This window comes from Lycium barbarum, chromosome 4 (genome assembly GCF_019175385.1).
Source record: "Lycium barbarum isolate Lr01 chromosome 4, ASM1917538v2, whole genome shotgun sequence".
NCBI classification, from domain to species: Eukaryota; Viridiplantae; Streptophyta; class Magnoliopsida; order Solanales; family Solanaceae; genus Lycium; species Lycium barbarum.
In genome coordinates this window covers 36,970,537-36,990,620 of record NC_083340.1, presented here as the reverse complement: position 1 = coordinate 36,990,620, position 20,084 = coordinate 36,970,537, and the positions used below count along the sequence as shown (strand labels likewise).

Here is a 20,084-nt window from a genome sequence, read left to right as displayed (position 1 = left end):
AGACCCTCATTGTTTCCCATTTCGAAATTTGAGCTTTGGGGAACAGTTTTTTGAGATATTTTAGAGATATTCTTTGAGGTAAATCTTGCTTATTCCTTTAATCATAATCATCTTAGATTCCCCCCTTCCCTTTAATAAGCCCATAGTGATAAAAGTTGGAAGAGGGTTTTGATGAACATTGTCCCTAGGCTTATTAATGATAAATTGATGATGTTTATGTTAGATTTTAATGATTCTAAGTCTGTTAATCATATATCTTCCCTTTCTAATGTTGAATTTCGAAATCAAAGAGTTAGGTACCCAATTTGGGGGTTTTGCTTGAAATTAGAAATTAGGCTAATCCTTAAGTTAAATCAGCAATTAGTGGTTGGGTTGGAATCATCTAGTACTTAATTTGGCATTTTCCTTCTGAATTTCCCGTTTTGCCCTTGTGGGCCCGTTTTCCCAATTTCTAGGGCTAGAATTGACCTAATTTGAATAGTAGCAATACTAGTATCATTCTTCATGATTTGTAATCTAGAACTCGATTATGCTTAGACTACTTTGGTTCTGAGGTTCAGCGAAAATGAAAGGCAAATGAGTGAGTTGTTGGTGTTGCGGTTCGGCCATCCAGGTAGGTTATGGCTTACCCTTGGTGAGACTTAGTATAGCGAAGTACATATTTAGATTATATTGTCGGAAACAGCATGTGAACCTTCGGGTATGAAATTGGGTTGGATATTGCCTTAGGTTGGGCCCTGTTGTGTGTTGGGACTAGCCACCCCGTTGTGTTGTGTTTGATTGTTTTATTGTGTTGGCTTGACGTCGCTAGTTGTTGATAGATATTAGATTTTGTTTATCGTCTTGATTACGATATTGTTAGCATGTCCACTATTAGTATTTATGATTCGGATATATTGTTGGTATACCCACTGTTGGTATTTGTGATTTGGATATATTGTTGGCATACCCACTGTTGGTATTTGTGACTCTGATATATCGTTGGCTTGCCCATCATTGGTACTTGTGATATTGAGCATGATTATTGATGTTGATACATGCATTGCACGCACTCTCATTTTCATAATATATTGATGACATTGATAAAACACTTGATGAGCTGGGCTCAGTTTTACTTGAGTGACGTGAGAGTCCGATGTTCGATGTTCATCCCGGAATCGTTGATTGAGTGAAGTGGATACTTGATAAAACTATTTTACTTGAGTGACGTGAGAGTCCGATGTCCGATGATTAATTCTGGAATCGTTGATTGCATGACCGATATCCGATGTTAGTTCCGGAATCATTGATAGTGCATGGACTCCGCGGGTCCCCCGGGGTGGTGCCGGTGAGAACCCCCCGTGGGCAAAGATCTGGGGTCCCATCTGTCTGTTGGGCAAAGATGTGGGATGGGTGGCACTTAGACTTCGCGAGTCACACTGGGTTGTGCTACCGGGACGTCAATATTTCCGTCCGGAGTACATGTGTACACCGCATTTGCATGGCATTGCATTGCATTCATACACTATTGCATTGCATTGCATTATGGCTTATTTTGAGATGTTTGGTGTTGTATCATGATGTTGGATTAGATTGGATATATTCAGACTTGGCACATTTGGGATTAGATGTTTTACATAGGCGATGACGAATACTTGGATTTGGTTATATTGATTTATACTTGTTGGATTATTTGCTTATCTGCTTTATCATCTGAGTTGTCTTAGCTATGCTTAGTCGACCAATGATGCCTACCAGTACTGTTGTTTGTACTGACCTGCACTTGCTGCATTCTTTTATGAATACAGAGTATCAGGTTGGATCCACTTCTGTGACGTGTGGCTGATAGTCACTTCAGCTTTCTCTTCGAGTTTCCAGGGTGAGCATGGTCGTCCCCTGCCTTGAAGACTTTTCTATCTTTATGTCCTATTCTATTCAGAGATATAGACACTTTATGTATTAGTATTTCAGATTGTATTATTTCCCTTTTAGATGCTCTTGTGTTATTCATTCTGGACCCGGGGGAGTTATCATCATTCCGCACTATTCTACTACTTATATATACATCGTGAGACTTACGTGTTTACTCCATGCCGTTGCTTAATTTCATCGTTTTTATGTATTTATTCATTGTTGGGTTGAGGGTTCGATTACCGAGGTGGGAAGGTAAGTGCCCGCACGACTTAGGCAAAATTGGGTCGTGACAGAATCTTATCACCTATATACAATACTTATTGACATTTTTTGATATTGTATAGAAAATTCCATCTCTAACCGGCACAAGTGATTCGCCGTAGTCTAACCGATTAAGGAGGACAGCCAATGACTGAGCATGAGATGCGAATAAAGAGAACGATTTAATAGGACGGTAAATATTGTTTTCTTATTTCACGCTCTATATGTATATATTTCATTCATAGTATTATTTAGATACACAAAATTCACAATATTCTTCTTCTCAGTAATAGTCGACAAGGATTATGCTTTTATTTGTTTCTCAAACAAACTTGTCATTCGATTAAGAGGATTGAATACAAACGAAAATTACATAAACTTCAACCTCCTCTTCTTGTTCCTCTTCTTTGTATTTGTGACTGGGTGTGATTGGAACTGATTCAAAAATAACTAAATGAAGCAATATACAAAATTTAAGAAAGATTAGAAGTGTTTTGGGCTTGTTACAAGTAAAAAATTAAACCTCAAAAACGACTCTGCGATATGTATATCACATTATATATCGTTTCATATTACTGTATATCTCTCATAGATTTTGTAGAATCCACTGCGATGTGTATATCATGTTGTATGTAAGTGTATATCCGACGCAATATTTCATGGATTACACATATATTATAACTATATATAAGTGAGGATAGTAAAGTTTTGCAGTCCTCACATCCTCACGACTCCAAAAAGATGCTTACATATGGTTTTTCCAATTGACTTTTCCTTGCATATCTTTATTTTTCATTTCTTGCTCTCATTCAAATTTTTAATACCCTCCACATGAATTTTTATAATTGGTTTGTTGCACAACTCTTTTAAGAATCTTTTTGTTGCTACTTATTAAGTAATTCCTCCGGTTCATATTATATGGTTAGTTTTAATTTTTATATTTAGTTTCATATATATATATATATATTTTATATAATCAATACAGTATTTTTTTTCTTCAAATTTACCCTTATTTGGATAAGTGGATTTTTGTACAACCAAGAAACCATGTTACATTGATATTCCCTCCTTCCAGTTTTACTTGTCCATGTTTGAATTGACACACCCCTTAAGGAGTAATAAATAAAATAAAAAATAAAGATATGCAAGGAAAAGTCAATTGGAAAAGCCATATGTAAGCATCTTATTGGAGTTGTGAGGATGTGAGGACTACAAAACTTTACTATCCTCACTTATATATATTTACTAGACGGCCTACGCCCGTGCTGCGCACGGGCCTAACACTTTAGATTATAGTATATCTATGTGTATGTAGTTGTGTTTGGATAGTGATTATATATATATATATATATATATATATATATATATATATATATATATATATATACACACACACACACACACTATGTTCAAAACACGATTACTATAACATTGTAGTTTGTGCTCCGTATCTAAAACTTTATTATATTAGTGTTTGCTACGAATAAAAAATCGGCAAAAAATTATTAATATTTTTAAAAAGAGAAGAGTTGTTTAAAAGGAAACTATTTTCCTCTCTTTAAGATAAAACAATAGCAATATTTAAGCATCAGTTGGTACTTTCAATTTTAATTCGATTAATTTAAAGGTGTAAAATACTTATTATTTTTTATCAAATTTTAATTTTACATGTTTAAAACGAAACAAAGTAGAAATTTATTTTCTATTTAAACGAAGAAATACTATTTTTTAATTTTTGGTAAATATTCTCGGTTTAGCTCATTTTACTTGTCATGTTGTCTTTTACATGGTTTTTTAAGAAAACGTCGATTAGAATTATAATCTGACCAATTTACGTTATTTATTATTTGATCTCCATTTGATTTTTTTACGACATTAATCTCTTTTCACATTTATTAGAGTAAGAATAAAAATAAAAAGTAATTAAATTCTATCTTATTTTAAAATATAAATATTTTAAGTATATTTATTTTAGTAAACATAACAAATAAATGACATGGCGGAATAGCAAATGCAACAGTTCAATATCTAGATTAGATCTCAGGCTAATATAAAAAATCTAAAAAAATTGTATGGTTTGGCTACTTAACCTTTTGAAGAAAAGCAATAATATGGGGTCCATTTTTTTTGCTGTACAATAATTTCATTTGCTTCCACTAATGGATTGATACGCATGTGACAATGAATCCATCATTATTGAATTAATGGGATACTTTGGAAATTACATCAATATTGTTTGATTTTTTAATATGAGGTGCACTTTTTTTTTTGTGGGGGGGGGGGGGGGGGGGGACATTATTAGTTTGCATTGTTTTTATGCATATATATATATACTATGTTCAAAACACGATTAATATAACATTATAGTTTGTGCTCCGTATCTAAAACTTTATTATATTAGTGTTTGCTACGAACACAAACTCTGGACTTTTTTTTTTTTGACGTTATTTGTTTTTTTAATATGAGATTCACTTTTTTTTTTATATTGCTTGATTTTGTTAATATGGGGTTCATTTTTTTTTCTCGTGAGTTTGGAGATGGTGGGTTCCACTTTTTTTTCTTCTCTTTTTTTTTATATATTACTTGGTGTTGTGTAATATGGGGCCCACCCTTTTTCTTTAATGGACGGACGACGTGCTTCTATATAGTTAAAAATAAAGTGAATTTTTGTATATCCAAGAAACCATGTTACATTGATATTCCCTCCTTCCAATTTTACTTGTTGATGTTTGAACTAACATACCCTTTAAGGAGCAATAAATAAAATGATAATTTAATCATATTACCCCTAATTATTATAAAATATCTAAATAACTGAAATCAATCAAACATACTTTGTAGTCCTCACATCCTCACAACTCTAATAAGATGCTTACATGTGACTTCTCCAATTGACTTTTCCTTGTATATTTTCATTTTTCATTTTTTGCTCTTCTTCATTTTTTAATACCTCTCCACATGGATTTTTATAATTGATTTGTTGCACAACTTTTTTAAGAATCTCTTCTTTCCACTTATTGAGATATTCCTCCGATTCTTTTTTACGAATTTAGCTTATTTATTGAATTTCATCTAAAACTAAGGTTAAAGATAGCATTTGACTAGCATTTGACACATAAAATAATGGGTGAAAATTAATAAATATCAAAAGAAATCTATTTATATTTATAAATAAAAATCGCATGCTCACAAATTCATAAAATACGAAAATATTTTCTAATTTATGATCTTTCCCGAGTTGTATTTATCATACTTTATCATGTTAGTTTATAGAATATCGAATCAATCATGTCCTTTTGGTATTTGCTAAATTTCCTACCAAACTTACTTCCTCATAAATATTTTTTAACAATTATTCAATCATATGATGAATAAAATTTAATAAATATGAAAACTTATCAAGAAGATATGGTTAACATACAATTACACTAAATTAATTATGTAGTAACCGCCACAGGATGTGATGCAACGGATAGGGCATGCTCCTCCCTTAACCAGAGGTCTCGAGTGCGAGCCTTGGGCATGGAAAAGTCCTTGGTAGGGAGCGCTTCCCCCCGAATGGGGCCCTACGCTGTCCGAATCCGGATATAGTCAGCTCCAATGAGGGTACCTGACATCAGGTGGAAAATAAAAATAAATAAATTATGTAGTAGAAAAATGTGAAACAAATTATACTTATTTGATAAAAATTATGTTATATTTTATATTTTGAATTTAAGCTCGAGCCTCCAACAAACTAGTACAAGATACACAAGAGATAAACAGATATATAGAGTGATATACGCTGATATACATAAGATATACATTGGATACAATGAGAGATACGCAAACGAAGTGATCTTCAACCTTGATTTCAATATGAAAAGCACGGGCCTCCAGCCAATAGTACATGATACACATCCGTATAGAGTGATATACGCTAATATACATAAGATATACATTGGATACAACGAGAGATACGCAAACGAAGTTGTCTTCGACCTTGATTTCAATATGAAATTTAGCTCAAATCCGCCTTGAATCATTTCTGAACACCTCCAAAATTGTTATTCAAGCTCCTTAAGATGATTGCAACAAAATCCAATGTCACACAATCTAGAAAAATTACAAATACACAGATCGAAAAAATTCAAATCAAGTTTTAATAGTCTTTAATGGTGTTTTAAGTCTCCGTCTTCAAAATATTGATGGTGAGAATTGTGGATACTGGGATACTGTCAAACAGTCAAAACTTTTTATTGAATATCACTTATTGATACTGAAATACTGATAACGAAAATTGTGGATATGGTTTAAAAGATTTATGGTTATAAATTGAGAGATTGGGGTAGATGACTTGAGAGAGTGGGAAATTTTCGAAAGAGAAATTGAGTCCAAAATATTTAAACCTGTTTTAGAGAACATCTTAGCGGTTATAATACGAAAAATATTAATAGCTACAATATGAGAAATAACTATCTAATGCGAATTTGTTATACTAGCACTAGTTTATGCCATTCAGGACTCTACGTTGATACCCGCTGCTTATTTCTACAAAGGGAATATAAAGAAGGAAAATTTAAATATGTACAGTTCGGTCAAATTTATTTATCAACATAGACTATATATATATACAATCAAACATTTCTATAATTGTCATTCGTTATAACAACATTTCACTATAACTGTCTGATTTTCTTCGGAACCGATTTTTCATGTTATATTTTACTTATCTATAATAACAATGACATTCATTATAGCGGTACCCTCTTAAAAAAAATTACCTCTCTATAACAGTCATACTCAAATATTGTGTAATAATATTTTGTAAGAAATATATTATGTATATAAAAATATTAAAATATATATGGTAATTATCATTGATGTCATGCACATAATAAATTTCAAGTATGAATATCTAAAAGAAAAAAATTATAATTCAAATCCATCTCATAACACCAATCAAGCAAAGGATACTGCCACTTGAGTTTGATGCAACACTTCCAATCTTGAAACTTACACTGATGAAGAGATTATTTCACAAATCATTGGAGTGGAAGAACAAGAGACAATAGATGCAAAATGTGACAACAAAAGAGCCGAAACCTACTGCTACTTAGGGTGAGATAGAAGAGGCAATTATTAAGCTCTTAGACAAGAGCCGATTAGAAGAATATCAGTTTAGCTCTTTAAAGAGTTGCTTAAATCAGATTTGGAGATATTTTAGTTATAATATTACTTGATAAAAAAAATCTCTTTGACAGCGTACAAGGGAAATCTCATGAATTCTCTTTTCTTGAAAATTTGGACAAAATTCTTCGTCAATTCAAGTATTATATTATCACTAAGAGACTGAGATTTACGAAACAACCTACAATTGTAGAATTCTTACGCCAAACTTGAAATATTAAAACTTTTAATTAATTTTTAATGCATATGTCACTTTAGATTTTAACCTTTTTATCAGTACGGTATAGCTAGTTATGGATTTATGAGTAATTTACTAGTCGTTTCAATTTTTAATTAATGAAATATGAAATCAAGTGAGATTTTGAGATTAACAAGTATTTGTTTTCATTTATAACATAAAAAGAACAGAAAAATAATTTTTTGCATACTTTTGTCTATAACAGCTAAATGAGATCTAAACATGAAATGTCAGTATGCATGCATAACAACACCTCACTATAGCGGCCATGAAATTTTTTGGACAAACGCTGCTATTATAGAAATGATTATAACTTATACATTTGATCATATTTTGAAAATTAAATCACCGAAAGGCGTCTATAATTTCTCTTCCCTGTAAAGAAGGTATTAGTCCCATTAGTTGGTATTCTACGTGACTTGGAGGGTGTTTAGATATGCTTTTAAAAAGTCTTATAAGCGAAAAGCTAAAAGACAAGTTAGTAATAGACCAAACCTATCGGGAGCCACCTGAGATTCTCAAGATCTTTCACTTAGACACCTCAAGTACGTCCTGTTCCATTTAGATACCTGAACTTGACTTAAAATGTGTTATTAGACACCTTTTGCTGATGTGGCAATGTGCAAGTTCTTTACATTTTTTTGGAGCGTGAAAGAGAATAATTTTGTATTTTTTTTTTTTTGTTTTTTTTTTCTCCTTCGTCTTCTTCCTCCCTCCTACCACTTTCTTCACCATATCACTCAAAGCCGCCAAATGGATTTCCAGTGACGGCCATAAAAACCACAAGGATTCTCAAGATTCTTGCAATTTCAACCCAATTTCTTCCTCCTCTAAATCTCCCACAAGAATCACTAAATCTCCATCCTTCTAATTGAGACCCAATTGGGTTGAGAATTGGCCGTTTCCATGGCCACCACTATATTCAAGAAAATGAAACCCAGTTAAAGAGAAAACATAATTTCACCTTTCCATAACTCAAAATCAATTGAAGGAGCCACGAAAATCACTGTTTTGTTAGTTTGGATTGAAGAAATTGAGATGAAAATATGATGACTCCATTAAAGCTTCTTTAAAGATGGAAAATCATAATTGAAGGACATATTTCTCTTGCTTAGATTTCATAAATTGGAGTCGATTGAAAGTTGTGGAAGTAGTGGTCACCCGCTACCACCCACACTTCAAATTACTAGATTGACAAATTAGGACTAATTACTAACATTAAACTAGTTAAGACAATCAAAAAAAACTTATTGCAACAAGAAAAATCAGAAAAGGAAGCAAATCTGCTCAAAGAATATGCAAAAACTGGTTGCAGATTTTTTTTCACTGTGCAATATGTTCCTCGTCAAACCCAACTCCAAAAATCATTCAAACAACTTTGATTCTCAACCAAACTCCTGGATACTTCATGAACAAGTTCTTAATTCTCTTAAGAACAATATTTAGCACACCAAATTGATTTTTTCCCCCTCTTTCTGAGCTTCGAAGCTCCTTCCATGTAGGTCATATTTTTTTTCTTTTAAAATGCAGCCTTCACGATTGCAATTTTTTTCCTCAAAGTTTGGCAATAAACCCAGCTGCAATTAATGCACAACGGTAAGGAGCAGAGAAGGTTGGATCGTGGTGGCTTTGCGGTGGCAGAGTGTTCTTTTATTATTTTTTAATTAACTAAATAGTGTAAAAATATTGCTTCTAGTCATATTTTATTTTTAATAATTATTTTGAATACATATGTCACGTGTCTTTATTTAATTCATCACCTTGTCATATTATCGGCGAGTGTGTTACACTCACTTTACATATTTGGCTAATTATGCAAAAAGTATTTAATTGAAACAAATTTTAAATTAGTGTAAGTGCTTAATAGAAACACCCTGAATTGAGGTGGGTAAGTAAATGACATTGAGCATCTCACGTGGCTCTCGATGGTTTGGCCTTAGTAATATTAAACTTTTGACTTTTGGCTTAATTAGATAAGTTTTTGGTCTAAAATAAATTTCATAAAAGCACTTTGTGTCCTACTTTCTGATTCTCTCTCTAATGACCTCAACCTCTCTTGTGTTAGTAGCTGGCATCATCTTCATCGCCGTGGCCATTAAAGTTGCTCCACACTTCGCTCGCCGAATGTCGAAACCATCGTCATCGAAAACTGACGACGCTGAAGCTCTACGTCGGCACCGTATTCTCTCTAGCCAACTGTATTTCGATGTTCCTCCTTCTAAGGTACGTACAACCCATACTTGCTCCTTTTTACTTCAATTTTTTCAAAGATGAAAACATACCCCCTTAACTATCACTTTTTTCGCAAGTCACACGCTTAACTATCAGCTATGTATTAGTAAAATACACCTAGTTGATTAATGTACAGTTTGGTGTTGTATTGTATTGTACTGTATTAATGAACCCAACGTTTGAATAGACTGTATCATTTTTAGTAGTTTAATAACATTTGTATGATTTGGTTTGACTGTATGGTAATGTATAATAACTTGTAAGTTTATTAAAATATCCTTAATTAAAAGGGCAGCCTGATGCACTAAGCTCCCGCTATGAGCGGGTCCGGGGAAGGGCTGGACCACAAGGGTCTATTGTACGCAGCCTTACCTTGCATTTCTGTAAGAGGCTGTTTTCACGGCTCGAACCCGTGACCTCCTGGTCACATGGCAGCAACTTTACCAGTTACGCCAAGGCTCCCCTTCACTAAAATATCCTTAATTCTTGATTAGAAATTAGTTTATATATATTAATAAGACTCAGGTAAAGAATAAAATAGGAACTTTAAAAAATAAGTAGGTAGTGGGTGGGGGTGGTGGAGGGGTGGGTGGTGTGGGATGAGGGTGGGTGTAGTGGGTCTAGGGTAGGGGTGACTGGTTGTGGGAATGGGGTTGGATGGTGGTGAGGGGTAGTGGGTGAGGGTGGGTGGTTGTGGGATGAGGGTGGGGGTAGTGGGTGGGAGGGTGGGGGTGAGTGGTTGTGGGGTGGGGTTGGGCGGTGGTGAGGAGTAGTGGGTGGTGGTTGGGTTGGGTGGAGAGGAGTGGGGTAGTTGGGGCGGGGGTGGGTGGTAGGGCGGGGGTGGGGTGGGGTGGGGTGGATGGTGGAGGGTAGGGTATAATGGAGAAATGAAATACATAACCACGGAAAAACCACCAAATCGTTTATAAAAATTGGGACTTTCATGTTTATATAACCATGGGTTTACAACACCATACCAAATAATTTTAAGAACAATAAAAACAAACATGGTTTCATAGAAAACCATACATTAATGAACCACGGGAAACCACCATCCAAACAGGGGGTAAAATGGAAAGGGAACAACCGATACCTGGGATGTGTAAAATGTGATAGTTCAGGTGTCACTTTTACAATTATCTCAATTTTTAAAGTAAGAGTTTTCGAGGAATCTCTCTCATGTTAATTTTGTTCTGTTAGGTGCCGTTGATATACTCGTCATCCTACGACATTTCTTTTCTCGGGATCGAAAAACTGTAAGTACTGCTTTTTATGCTACCTTCAAAATGAAATTTGTTCGAAAAATAATTTGTTGACTGTGAATGTGGTGGTACTTGATTGTTGTTGTGAGTGCTAAATTCCTTACCAATACCTAAAAAAGTTCTAGGAATGGTTAGGTCTAAGGTGTGTAGTTCTGGATGAGAGAAAGTAGTTGATTAAATTTTAGAAATGCAATACAAGTACTAAAGCTGGTTATTCAATCCTAGTTTAAGGATTTAAATTTCATGAAATTGAGTGTCGCAAATTTACATTTGCCAGTGTTTGGAACGGATTGGCATTTAATCTTGGTAAATCATGACTATATGAGATATGGAACCTTAAACTATGTGAATTTGATCGAAATTGAGATGATAATTAACTTTTTCTATGTACACGTAAGTGGAAGAAAATTTAATGTTGTGAAAGGTCGAATGGAATGTAATAGGGGATTAATAAAGGAGAAAAGATGACCAAAGTATAGTCCATTCCAACCTGAATGAACAGTACCTTTAAATCTATTCGAGATACATTCTTTCTGCCCTGTTTAAGTCCATTTCTTTCAAAACTAAACAATTTGTCTTATAAGAAAAAAGGAATCGAGAAATTAGGGGTTCTATGATTCTTTTACTTACTCCTAAAAGGACATCTAATTTCTGATGAGAATAAAACTACGTCCGTGTGAAAATAAAACAAGGAGGAGTTAAAATATTCATAAACAAACATTGGGCCTAATGTAAGTATAACAACAGTAACTAAGTTTTAATCCCAAATGGATCGGTGCAGCCCAACTGTTAAAGTATTGTCCATTCGGGCCCATTTTTGGTGCCTCACGTTTTTTTCTTTTTCTCTTTTTCGGTTGGGCTTTAACTTAAAAGATGCTTCAATAGTTGGAGGTCTGCTCGCGCCTTATATAACACCTAACTTTTCCCTCCCATCAATATGGAATCTGCTTAAGGCAAACTTCAAGACAACCTCTGTCAACCCCATGGTTCATAGGCTATTACATCCACCCCCTTGGAGGTTCAGCGTGCTCGCTCAGATTTTCCCCTTGATTATACTAGAAGAGATACTGGCTTTGATACCACTTATAACGGCCTAGGCCAAACTACCAAGATATTGTCGGCTTTGCCCAACCTTAAGGCCTCAATTTTGATCTCTTGGATTTAACCCAAAAGGCGCGTCGACAATTAAATTTTTGATCTCGCGTTATATAGCCTTAGCTTTCTCTTCCAATTTCGATGTGAGATCTGCCTGAGGCAAGCTCACAGTGATGTCCTTTCGAGTTCAATAGCCAGCTGGGGTGCTATACTTCAAAATTTGGACTATTTCTTGATTTTTCCTTTCATCCTTCACAAAGTCCATGCTAAGCTACTCTATGTCGTTCCAATTTTATCGGATCCGTTTTGTCACGACCCATAAAGTAGGGCTATGATCGGCATCCGACAGCGTAACTCCCCTTGGAAAAACCCCTATCCAATAATACTTGTTATTCACAACACATATAAGAGGCACCAAGTGGCCCAACATTATACTTTTTTTGATAACCAAGTGGCCCAACATTATACTGACAAGCGTTTTCCCAGAACGCACATATAGGTGCAGATTGTTATGCTAGGTCACATGCATGTCATGTGTGACAAATTTTGGATCCACTAACGGTCCTACCACTGTACTGTACATACTGTGACACTTAACTATTGAGTGGATGGTAGTACACCTAGTGATCGAGTGGTCGTGTACATGGGGTTTCAATGTCTAATATATGTCTGTCTGGTAATGTTTTTGAAAGGATCACAGCATTAATGCACCCAAGTATGAGGGGGTCTCATACAATATGTTGTATTGTATTACTTTACAACTTATGGTATTTTCTTGCATCAAAGGCCTGTGCCCTCTTTTTAGAAGTAGTTTGTAGTACTTATTGGATCTTGTAGATTTTCTCCCTTAAATCTTTGATCTATACATTCCATGCCAGGTATTATTGAACCCTCCAGTTGATCATCACCTGCTTTAGCTATAATGGTGAGTCAAACTTCGAGATCTTCGAGTTTCTCGGGAATCGAGGGGTCAAGAGCCTAAGCAGTCCTCCCATGGAAGTCTAATACTTGCATTTGATTTCTTTCTTTTGAATGGATTGCATCCCATTATTGATTACTCTTGAATGCTCCATGAGACCTTGTGGTGTCGTATTTTTTTTTTTTGGCTTGTGTTATGGATTCACTCCTTGTTTGGGACCCATGGTTGATATATGGCTCTAAGGGAGCTGCAGACCGGGCCCAAGTCCCCTGGAAGCCTGAAAGGGGGAGCAACGGTGGTGAGAGCCCCGTTGTACCTGAACATTGTTGGACCACAAGCCACCTTTTGGGTTAAAGTTCAAGGGGATAAACCACGAGACCCAAAAGGCTGGGTCAAGAGTGCACAACACCGGCAGTTTGGCCTGGGCCATTTCAAGGATAGTGTTGCGTGTATGTATCAGTTCTTCCCGTATGTTCCAAGAGTTTGTAGGTCATTAGAGATAACTTCCCTTAATGTGATATTATCCCTACCTCTTTTCTTTTTATCACAATCAATCACTAGTCACACTTTCTAACAAGATGCTTTTAGAGGATACGAGCAAATGATATCATGCGGTCTTCTCTTATTTTATTCATTCAGTCATGCAAACAAAAACACTAGGTGATTTCTTCATATCTATCCAAGCCTTGGTTTATAGAGTTAACCAGTACCTGTTGTTGGTGTGGGGTAGCAGATATCCTGTGGAATTATTTAAGGTGAGCACAAGTTGGCCCAGGCACCATGGTTATAGAAAAAAAAAATGTGTTAAGCATCCAAATTTGACAACATTCATCTTGTGTATACGTTGGGTTTTGGGGACTCAATGTTACTTCTGTATAACAGTGTCATTAAATAGAGCTTGCGTTTCTTTAGGTTTCCTTTTCATAACACTCTTTTCCTTTACTTTTTTTGTCCATCCGTAAATGGGAATAGTTAGAGAGGACTAGAATCATGGCTTTGATATTTTTCTTAGCTTCAATTTGAAGCCAAGCATTACTTTCCCCACCGATTTTTCACTTTTTCTCAGCCAAATGCACCTAAGAATGTAAAGATATGCATTATTGAAACTAAAACATTGTGTCACTCATAAGAACTACCCAAAACCTATCCTCCCCCAAACTCTTGCTTGCCTCCAGGAAAGAGTTGTTTAAAGGAAAGGTGGGGTGGGGTGAAAACTTGAAAATAGAGATATTAGCACTTACATACGAAGGTCATGGGTGTGCATGAAACTCGTCAATAAAATGGCAAGGGCCTCACGTATGTACATTGCATTTCCTGCACTTCAGGTGAGTATCCTTGTCCGCAGTGCTGAATTTCTATTTAGTCTATTCTTTTTTGAGGTAACAGTGTGTATTAAGTTTCCTTCTGAAAAAGATATTATATTTCTTCTAAAAGACCTCTTCTGCCTTGTCTAGGTTTGACATTTTAACTGGATACTTCATTCAATGATTTAACTTCACAGGCATCCATTTGACTCTTCTAAATGGGGTCGAATCTGCCGGTTTCTCACTAAGGAAGGTATCATGGACCAAAAGCATGTAGTTGAGCCTGTGGAGGCAACAAAAGATGATCTACTAGTGGTAGCAACTTCTACTGGTCAATAGCAACATAGTCATCTAATGAGTTATCAAATCCTGTTTTACTGTTTTTTGAACAAGTGGTTGAGTCAATCCCAAACATGCTCTTTCATTTCTCCCTGAAATACATTTATGTATTCTTCATGCTTGCATCTTTGTGGGCTATTTTAATAATTTAGTCAATTTGATGAACTGACATTTTCTGAGGAAGACGGTACCAGTACCTTTTGAATCTAAGTAATAATCACCTCCATCCACTGAACCTAGATAGCATCATTTATGATATTCTGATCCCATCCACCAGTTACTTGAGTTCACATATCTAAGTTTTGAGGATCGCTGATCTGAATAATTACTTTGGAAGCCTTGTAATGCAAAATTATGTAAGTATCATATGGCGCCTCATTTTCCTAAGTTTGATTCCATAAATGTCGAGGTCAATTTGCAATTCTGTCAAGGTGATATACGATATGTTAATACATAGTTCTAGCCTTCTACGTTCTTATATAGTTGCAATTTTTAGTAATCAAACAGGATATTGTTGCTCTTTGATCTGATCTAGATTCTGTCACCAATAATACTTAAGCCCTGTGCTGAAAATCTTTAGCCAAGCATGAGGATCGTCATTGTTTATAACTAAGTTCGTCAATGTTGCAGTCCATTTGCAATCTCGTTATGGTGACTTACAACAAATCCACTTTTACTTTTCTTGCATGTACAGAATTTACTAGCCACTTTAGGATACTCTTGGTCTTTTTTACAGTCTAGCTGCTGTAACTGTAGTTAGTGGGCCTAGCATTAATATGGACTGTCCTTGAAGCTGGCAATGTTGATGGGTGACTGGTAAATGTCTTGCCATTTCTGGTGTAGGTGCATTCAGAATCATACCTGAAAAGTTTGAACAGCAGCTTGAATGTCTCCATGATTGTTGAGGTAAGAGTCAGAACTGAAGTTTGCTGCTGTTGGTGTAGGTCCATTCAGAATCATACCAGTTCTTTTTCATTAGGAGGTGGTTTCTTGTTTCCATACTTTTGATTATCTCATGACCAGATCTTTTAGGTCCCTCCTGTTGCGATGCTTCCTAATTTCCTTGTACAAAAGAAAGTGCTTCACCCATTCCGCAAGCAGGTGAATTTAGTCATTTGCAGATCATTTTTTTTTTCTACTTCTCTGGTTCAGCATTTGTTGATAATTCTCTGTAGGTGGGAGGAACAATTTTGGCTGCAAAGCTTGCAAAAGAACGAGGATGGGCTATTAATGTCGGTGGTGGATTTCATCATTGTTCAGCAGAGAGGGGAGGCGGTTTTTGTGTTTATGCTGATATATCTCTTTGTATACATTATGCATTTGTGCGTTTAAATATCTCAAGGTACACCGCATGGTAATTCATGTTTAATGTGTGACTATGTACGCACAAAAGTCATGACATCTCAATGAAATCAATAATAAACTTTTTTCTTGTATAGAGTCATTATAATTGACCTTGATGCACACCAAGGAAACGGCCATGAAATGGACTTCTCGGAGGACAGTATGTTTCTTGTCATTCATCTTGCATTTTGTGTGCCATTTTTATGTTAATAATTGGTGTTGCTTGGATGCATGCAGGAAGAGTCTTTATCCTTGATATGTACAATCCTGGAATTTATCCACTTGTGAGTTTCCGTCTTGAACAATCTGCTTCCTTGCTTGTCACATGCCCCATCCCTTACCCAAATAGTTGTCTCTTTATTTCTGATTCTCTTTCAATTGCACTGATAGCATCAAAAGGTAGCATTATCTGATCAGATCTGTTGTGAATCTATTTCATTTCGTTTAGGATTTTGAAGCCAGGCGGTACATTGATCTAGGAGTCGAAGTTAAGGTTAGATTCAAATTTATAAAACAAGTTATTTCTATACTAAAACTATACTGACATCTGTCGCTTACGAACTTTGGCAGAGTGGGACTATGACAGATGAATACTTGGCTAAGCTAGATCATGCACTTGAGGTGTGTAATTGAACTTCTTGGCACAACTTTATTTCCTTTCTTACTTAATAGTATAACTTCTTGTTGCAACTTATACTCTTGCAAAACTTTGTTGTACCCATGTGCTGGTGACCTGTCCTAGCACAAACAGGTGATTGTTAATTATAAGTACTTATGAGAACTATGTTACTAATTTTATTATAGATCAATGGAATGGGAATATTTGGTTTTTAATGTATGTAGCTGTTAAAAGCTAAATGGATTTTCTCTGATGCTGATCTAGAAAGTTATGCAACTTTTTATATTTGAACTCAAGTCCTCTATTTTGTGTTTAGTACTATTTTCCGGCATAAAAGCGATATTTATTTTGGTTAATGGATATATTTCTTCTGATCATTCCAAAAGTTCGATATGTCCGTTTGTTAGATGGCTACAGGTAGGGCTGCTGCAAATAGTTCACTAGCGAAGTTGCAGATTATTATGTGAACATTGTCTTTAATACCTCAGTTTTTTTGGTGATTTGATTGCGTGAGGAACTAATGTACCTTGGTTTTGACCATTGCTCCTGGCACAAATTCTACAATCTAGTCTTAGAATGAAAAACCAATGACGGTTTCTATGAATTAATTTTGCAATATCTAGTGTTAAAAAATCACCTAGAACTCCCAAGGAAGAAGGCTTGTGGAGGGTAGCTCTTTGCTTTTCGGTTGAGATGGAGTGAGAGTAACAAGAAACCTTTAAAGGAATCGGAAGTGCATTGTGATTGAGTCAAAAGCTCCCTTTTAAACTGTGTACAGTTATTATATTTTTGGTGTAAAGAAAGATGTGTAGAAGATGATGAATCCTAACTAGATTTTTTAGGATCCTTGTGGCAGGCTTGTAAGTAGAACAAGGTTATCCTTTTGTGCTAATCGACGTTGTAAATATGGTGTCCTGCATTTCCTTAATGTTGGTGAATATACACTTTCCATTCTCAAAAAAAAAAAAAAAAAAGGGTCAAAAGCTCCTCTTTGTTCCTATAATACTTTTTGTGTAAGAAGGATATTCCCTTTTTGTGCAGCAGGATGAATATCTTTGGAGCTTCGATGTAAAACCATACTTCTGTAAAGTGTCTACATTCTTCTAGGCTTTTTTTTATTTGTCAGAAACATTCAAACGCATCTAAGAGACTTTTTCTTTGCTAGTGAGCTCTCCAATATTATTGTGTTGATTTCCTATGTAATATATGACTTGACTGTTGTCCTAATCAACTTCCAGGTTGCAGAGAAGAAATTTGAACCTGAATTAGTTGTTTATAATGCTGGCACGGATATCTTGGATGGGGATCCACTGGGCAGGTTGAAGGTAAGACTCACCAACGGGAAACAAGCTATATGTGGCTTGCATGTCTGTCATTAACAGAAGGTTGTGCTTCTTTCTGTGGCAAGCCACATAGGAGATGGAATTCTAGATCTTTTAATAATTACAAGCTCATAGAATTTTAAACATTTTTTATACAGCTAATTGGAAGAGTATGTTTAACAAGCAGAAAATCATAAATTTTGGTATGTAAGAATGTATTTTTTCCTTCAAATCAAAATATAGAAGGATCAACTGCATGCTTTTCGCTTGGAAGGGAGGGTGAAGATACGAGATATCCCAATTCTGTTCCAAGCATTAGACACAATTTTATTGAGTAACTAAATTGGAACATACATGCAGTAATTCTGTTCCAAGCATAAGACACAATTTTATTGAGTAACTAAATTGGAACATACATGCAGTTTACGTTCCTTAACGTCTAATTTTATGTGATATCATTTCTGGACATGTAATTTTAAATATTAGATTGACTTTTAAGTGGTGGAGGAAAATAGTTGAGTAGTTGGTGAATATTAGCTTGGTGGAGAGTCAATTATATTTGATTAGTTAAATGAACTTAAATTCTTGGTACTTATGAATTTTAATAGATAAAATTATTAAATGATGGTAAACATTTTAGTATGTGTCATATAAAGTATGATTGATATTTGCTCCAGCCTTTGTATATAGGTTGGGGCCTAAAGGATTTGTATTTGGATTTTACGTAAACTTAGCCAGAGAGAGGAAAAATATAAATAAGGAAAAATATAAATAATGCTTCTTTCTGTTTTCAAATGTGTGAAGGAACCAAATAGAGGTAGAGGTGTATGCATGCCCTGAATTTGTAGCTATACTACTTGGTTTAATTGAAGCAGTTTCAGTTTCTGTATGAATGAAACTGCCAACATAATACTCATGCAATTGCAGACCATAGAGTCTTCTGCCATTTCTATATGAAAAAGAGGGAGAGAACTGACTTTATGCCAAAATTGTTTGTATGTACTGTCATTATTAATTACATACATGTCTGTGCAGATCAGTTCTGAAGGCATTGCTAGTAGGGACGAAAAAGTTTTCAGGTTTGCTCGAGAGAGAAACATCCCCCTCATCATGCTCACATCAGGTTCAACCAAATCTCCTATTCTCTGTTGCACCCTGCCATTGGATCATCTTGGTGGACTTGTGCCATATATTACCAGCAACTGAACTTTTGTATTACATTTTCAGGTGGTTACATGAAATCCAGTGCCAAAGTTATTGCTGATTCCATCATAAATCTCTCAAATAAATCCCTGATAGATATGAAGAGCTTACCAACTGCAAAAGCATAATAGGTGAATGTCCTTGCATAGCTACTTTGAATTAAAGGCCTGAAATTTGACCTATGCGTTTAAGTCAAAATCAGGGAGCTTGCTCATTTGTGTTCTAATAAAAGAGAATAATCTCCCTTGATAGTGAAGGTGTTTATTATATGCTATCGGGATGCTAGAGATGGGAAAAGCAAGAAGGAGCTTGTTAAGATTTGTGTACCTTGATGCATTTACGAGAATCTAAATTGTGTATATGCTAGTCCTTGTATGAAGTAACTCATGTAGCTTGAAATCCTTAACACATACGTATGTGGTCTATGTGCTGTCATGGACAATGCCCAATTGTGATGCATGAAGGAGCATAATTTAATTTTGTGGCTTAACTCTTGGTAATAGATTGAAACCTGTTTGTGCCTGATTACTTATATTGATCATTGATAGGGCTGTGCAGTCAAGTTCTTGTTGTTCGTCCGATATCAATGTTTTCAGTAGCCTATATGATAATGATGTTTAACTGATATACACATACATCATTTTGTTAGTCGACAAGTTATAGCCCTTCAAATGCAGTGTCCCCAACTCATTAGGAAGTGTTTCCTATACGCCCAAGCAACCCCAATAATCCACTGGAAAAATGAAAGGGTGTTGCTTTTGTAGACTGACGGTCTGTCTTCGACTACAAGACACGAGAAGTATAACGGCGTGTTCCTTAAAACATTCCGTACGACTACAAGACACAAGAAGTATAAAGGCGTATTCGTTAAAGACATTCCATAC

General features: G+C 35.3%; 1 protein-coding gene and 1 non-coding gene across 6 annotated transcripts; one reads left to right on the top strand and one right to left on the bottom strand.

Moving 5' to 3' along the window:
- The first annotated feature begins 9,553 nt into the window (after positions 1–9,553).
- Positions 9,554–19,762, top strand: LOC132635892 (histone deacetylase 2). Of its 5 annotated transcripts, XM_060352487.1 has the most exons (14): positions 9,556–9,784; positions 10,994–11,049; positions 14,571–14,688; positions 15,556–15,618; positions 15,745–15,813; positions 15,888–16,054; positions 16,152–16,216; positions 16,294–16,340; positions 16,505–16,549; positions 16,627–16,677; positions 17,914–18,000; positions 19,033–19,120; positions 19,225–19,331; positions 19,453–19,762. In XM_060352487.1, exons 1-13 carry the CDS (start codon positions 9,602–9,604, stop codon positions 19,326–19,328), a joined length of 1,143 nt encoding a protein of 380 aa, XP_060208470.1. In that variant the 5' UTR covers positions 9,556–9,601; the 3' UTR covers positions 19,329–19,331; positions 19,453–19,762. The 5 variants fall into 5 exon arrangements, 4 of the variants coding, with proteins under 4 accessions (XP_060208470.1, XP_060208469.1, XP_060208472.1 ...); XR_009580816.1 differs by lacking the exon at positions 19,453–19,762 and having other exon boundaries at positions 9,554–9,784; positions 19,038–19,120; positions 19,225–19,280; XM_060352486.1 differs by having other exon boundaries at positions 19,225–19,762.
- LOC132638872 (U6 spliceosomal RNA) lies at positions 12,365–12,465 on the bottom strand. The gene has a single exon (XR_009581934.1). It is a non-coding gene; the product is annotated as a U6 spliceosomal RNA (small nuclear RNA).
- Positions 19,763–20,084: the final 322 nt, after the last annotated feature.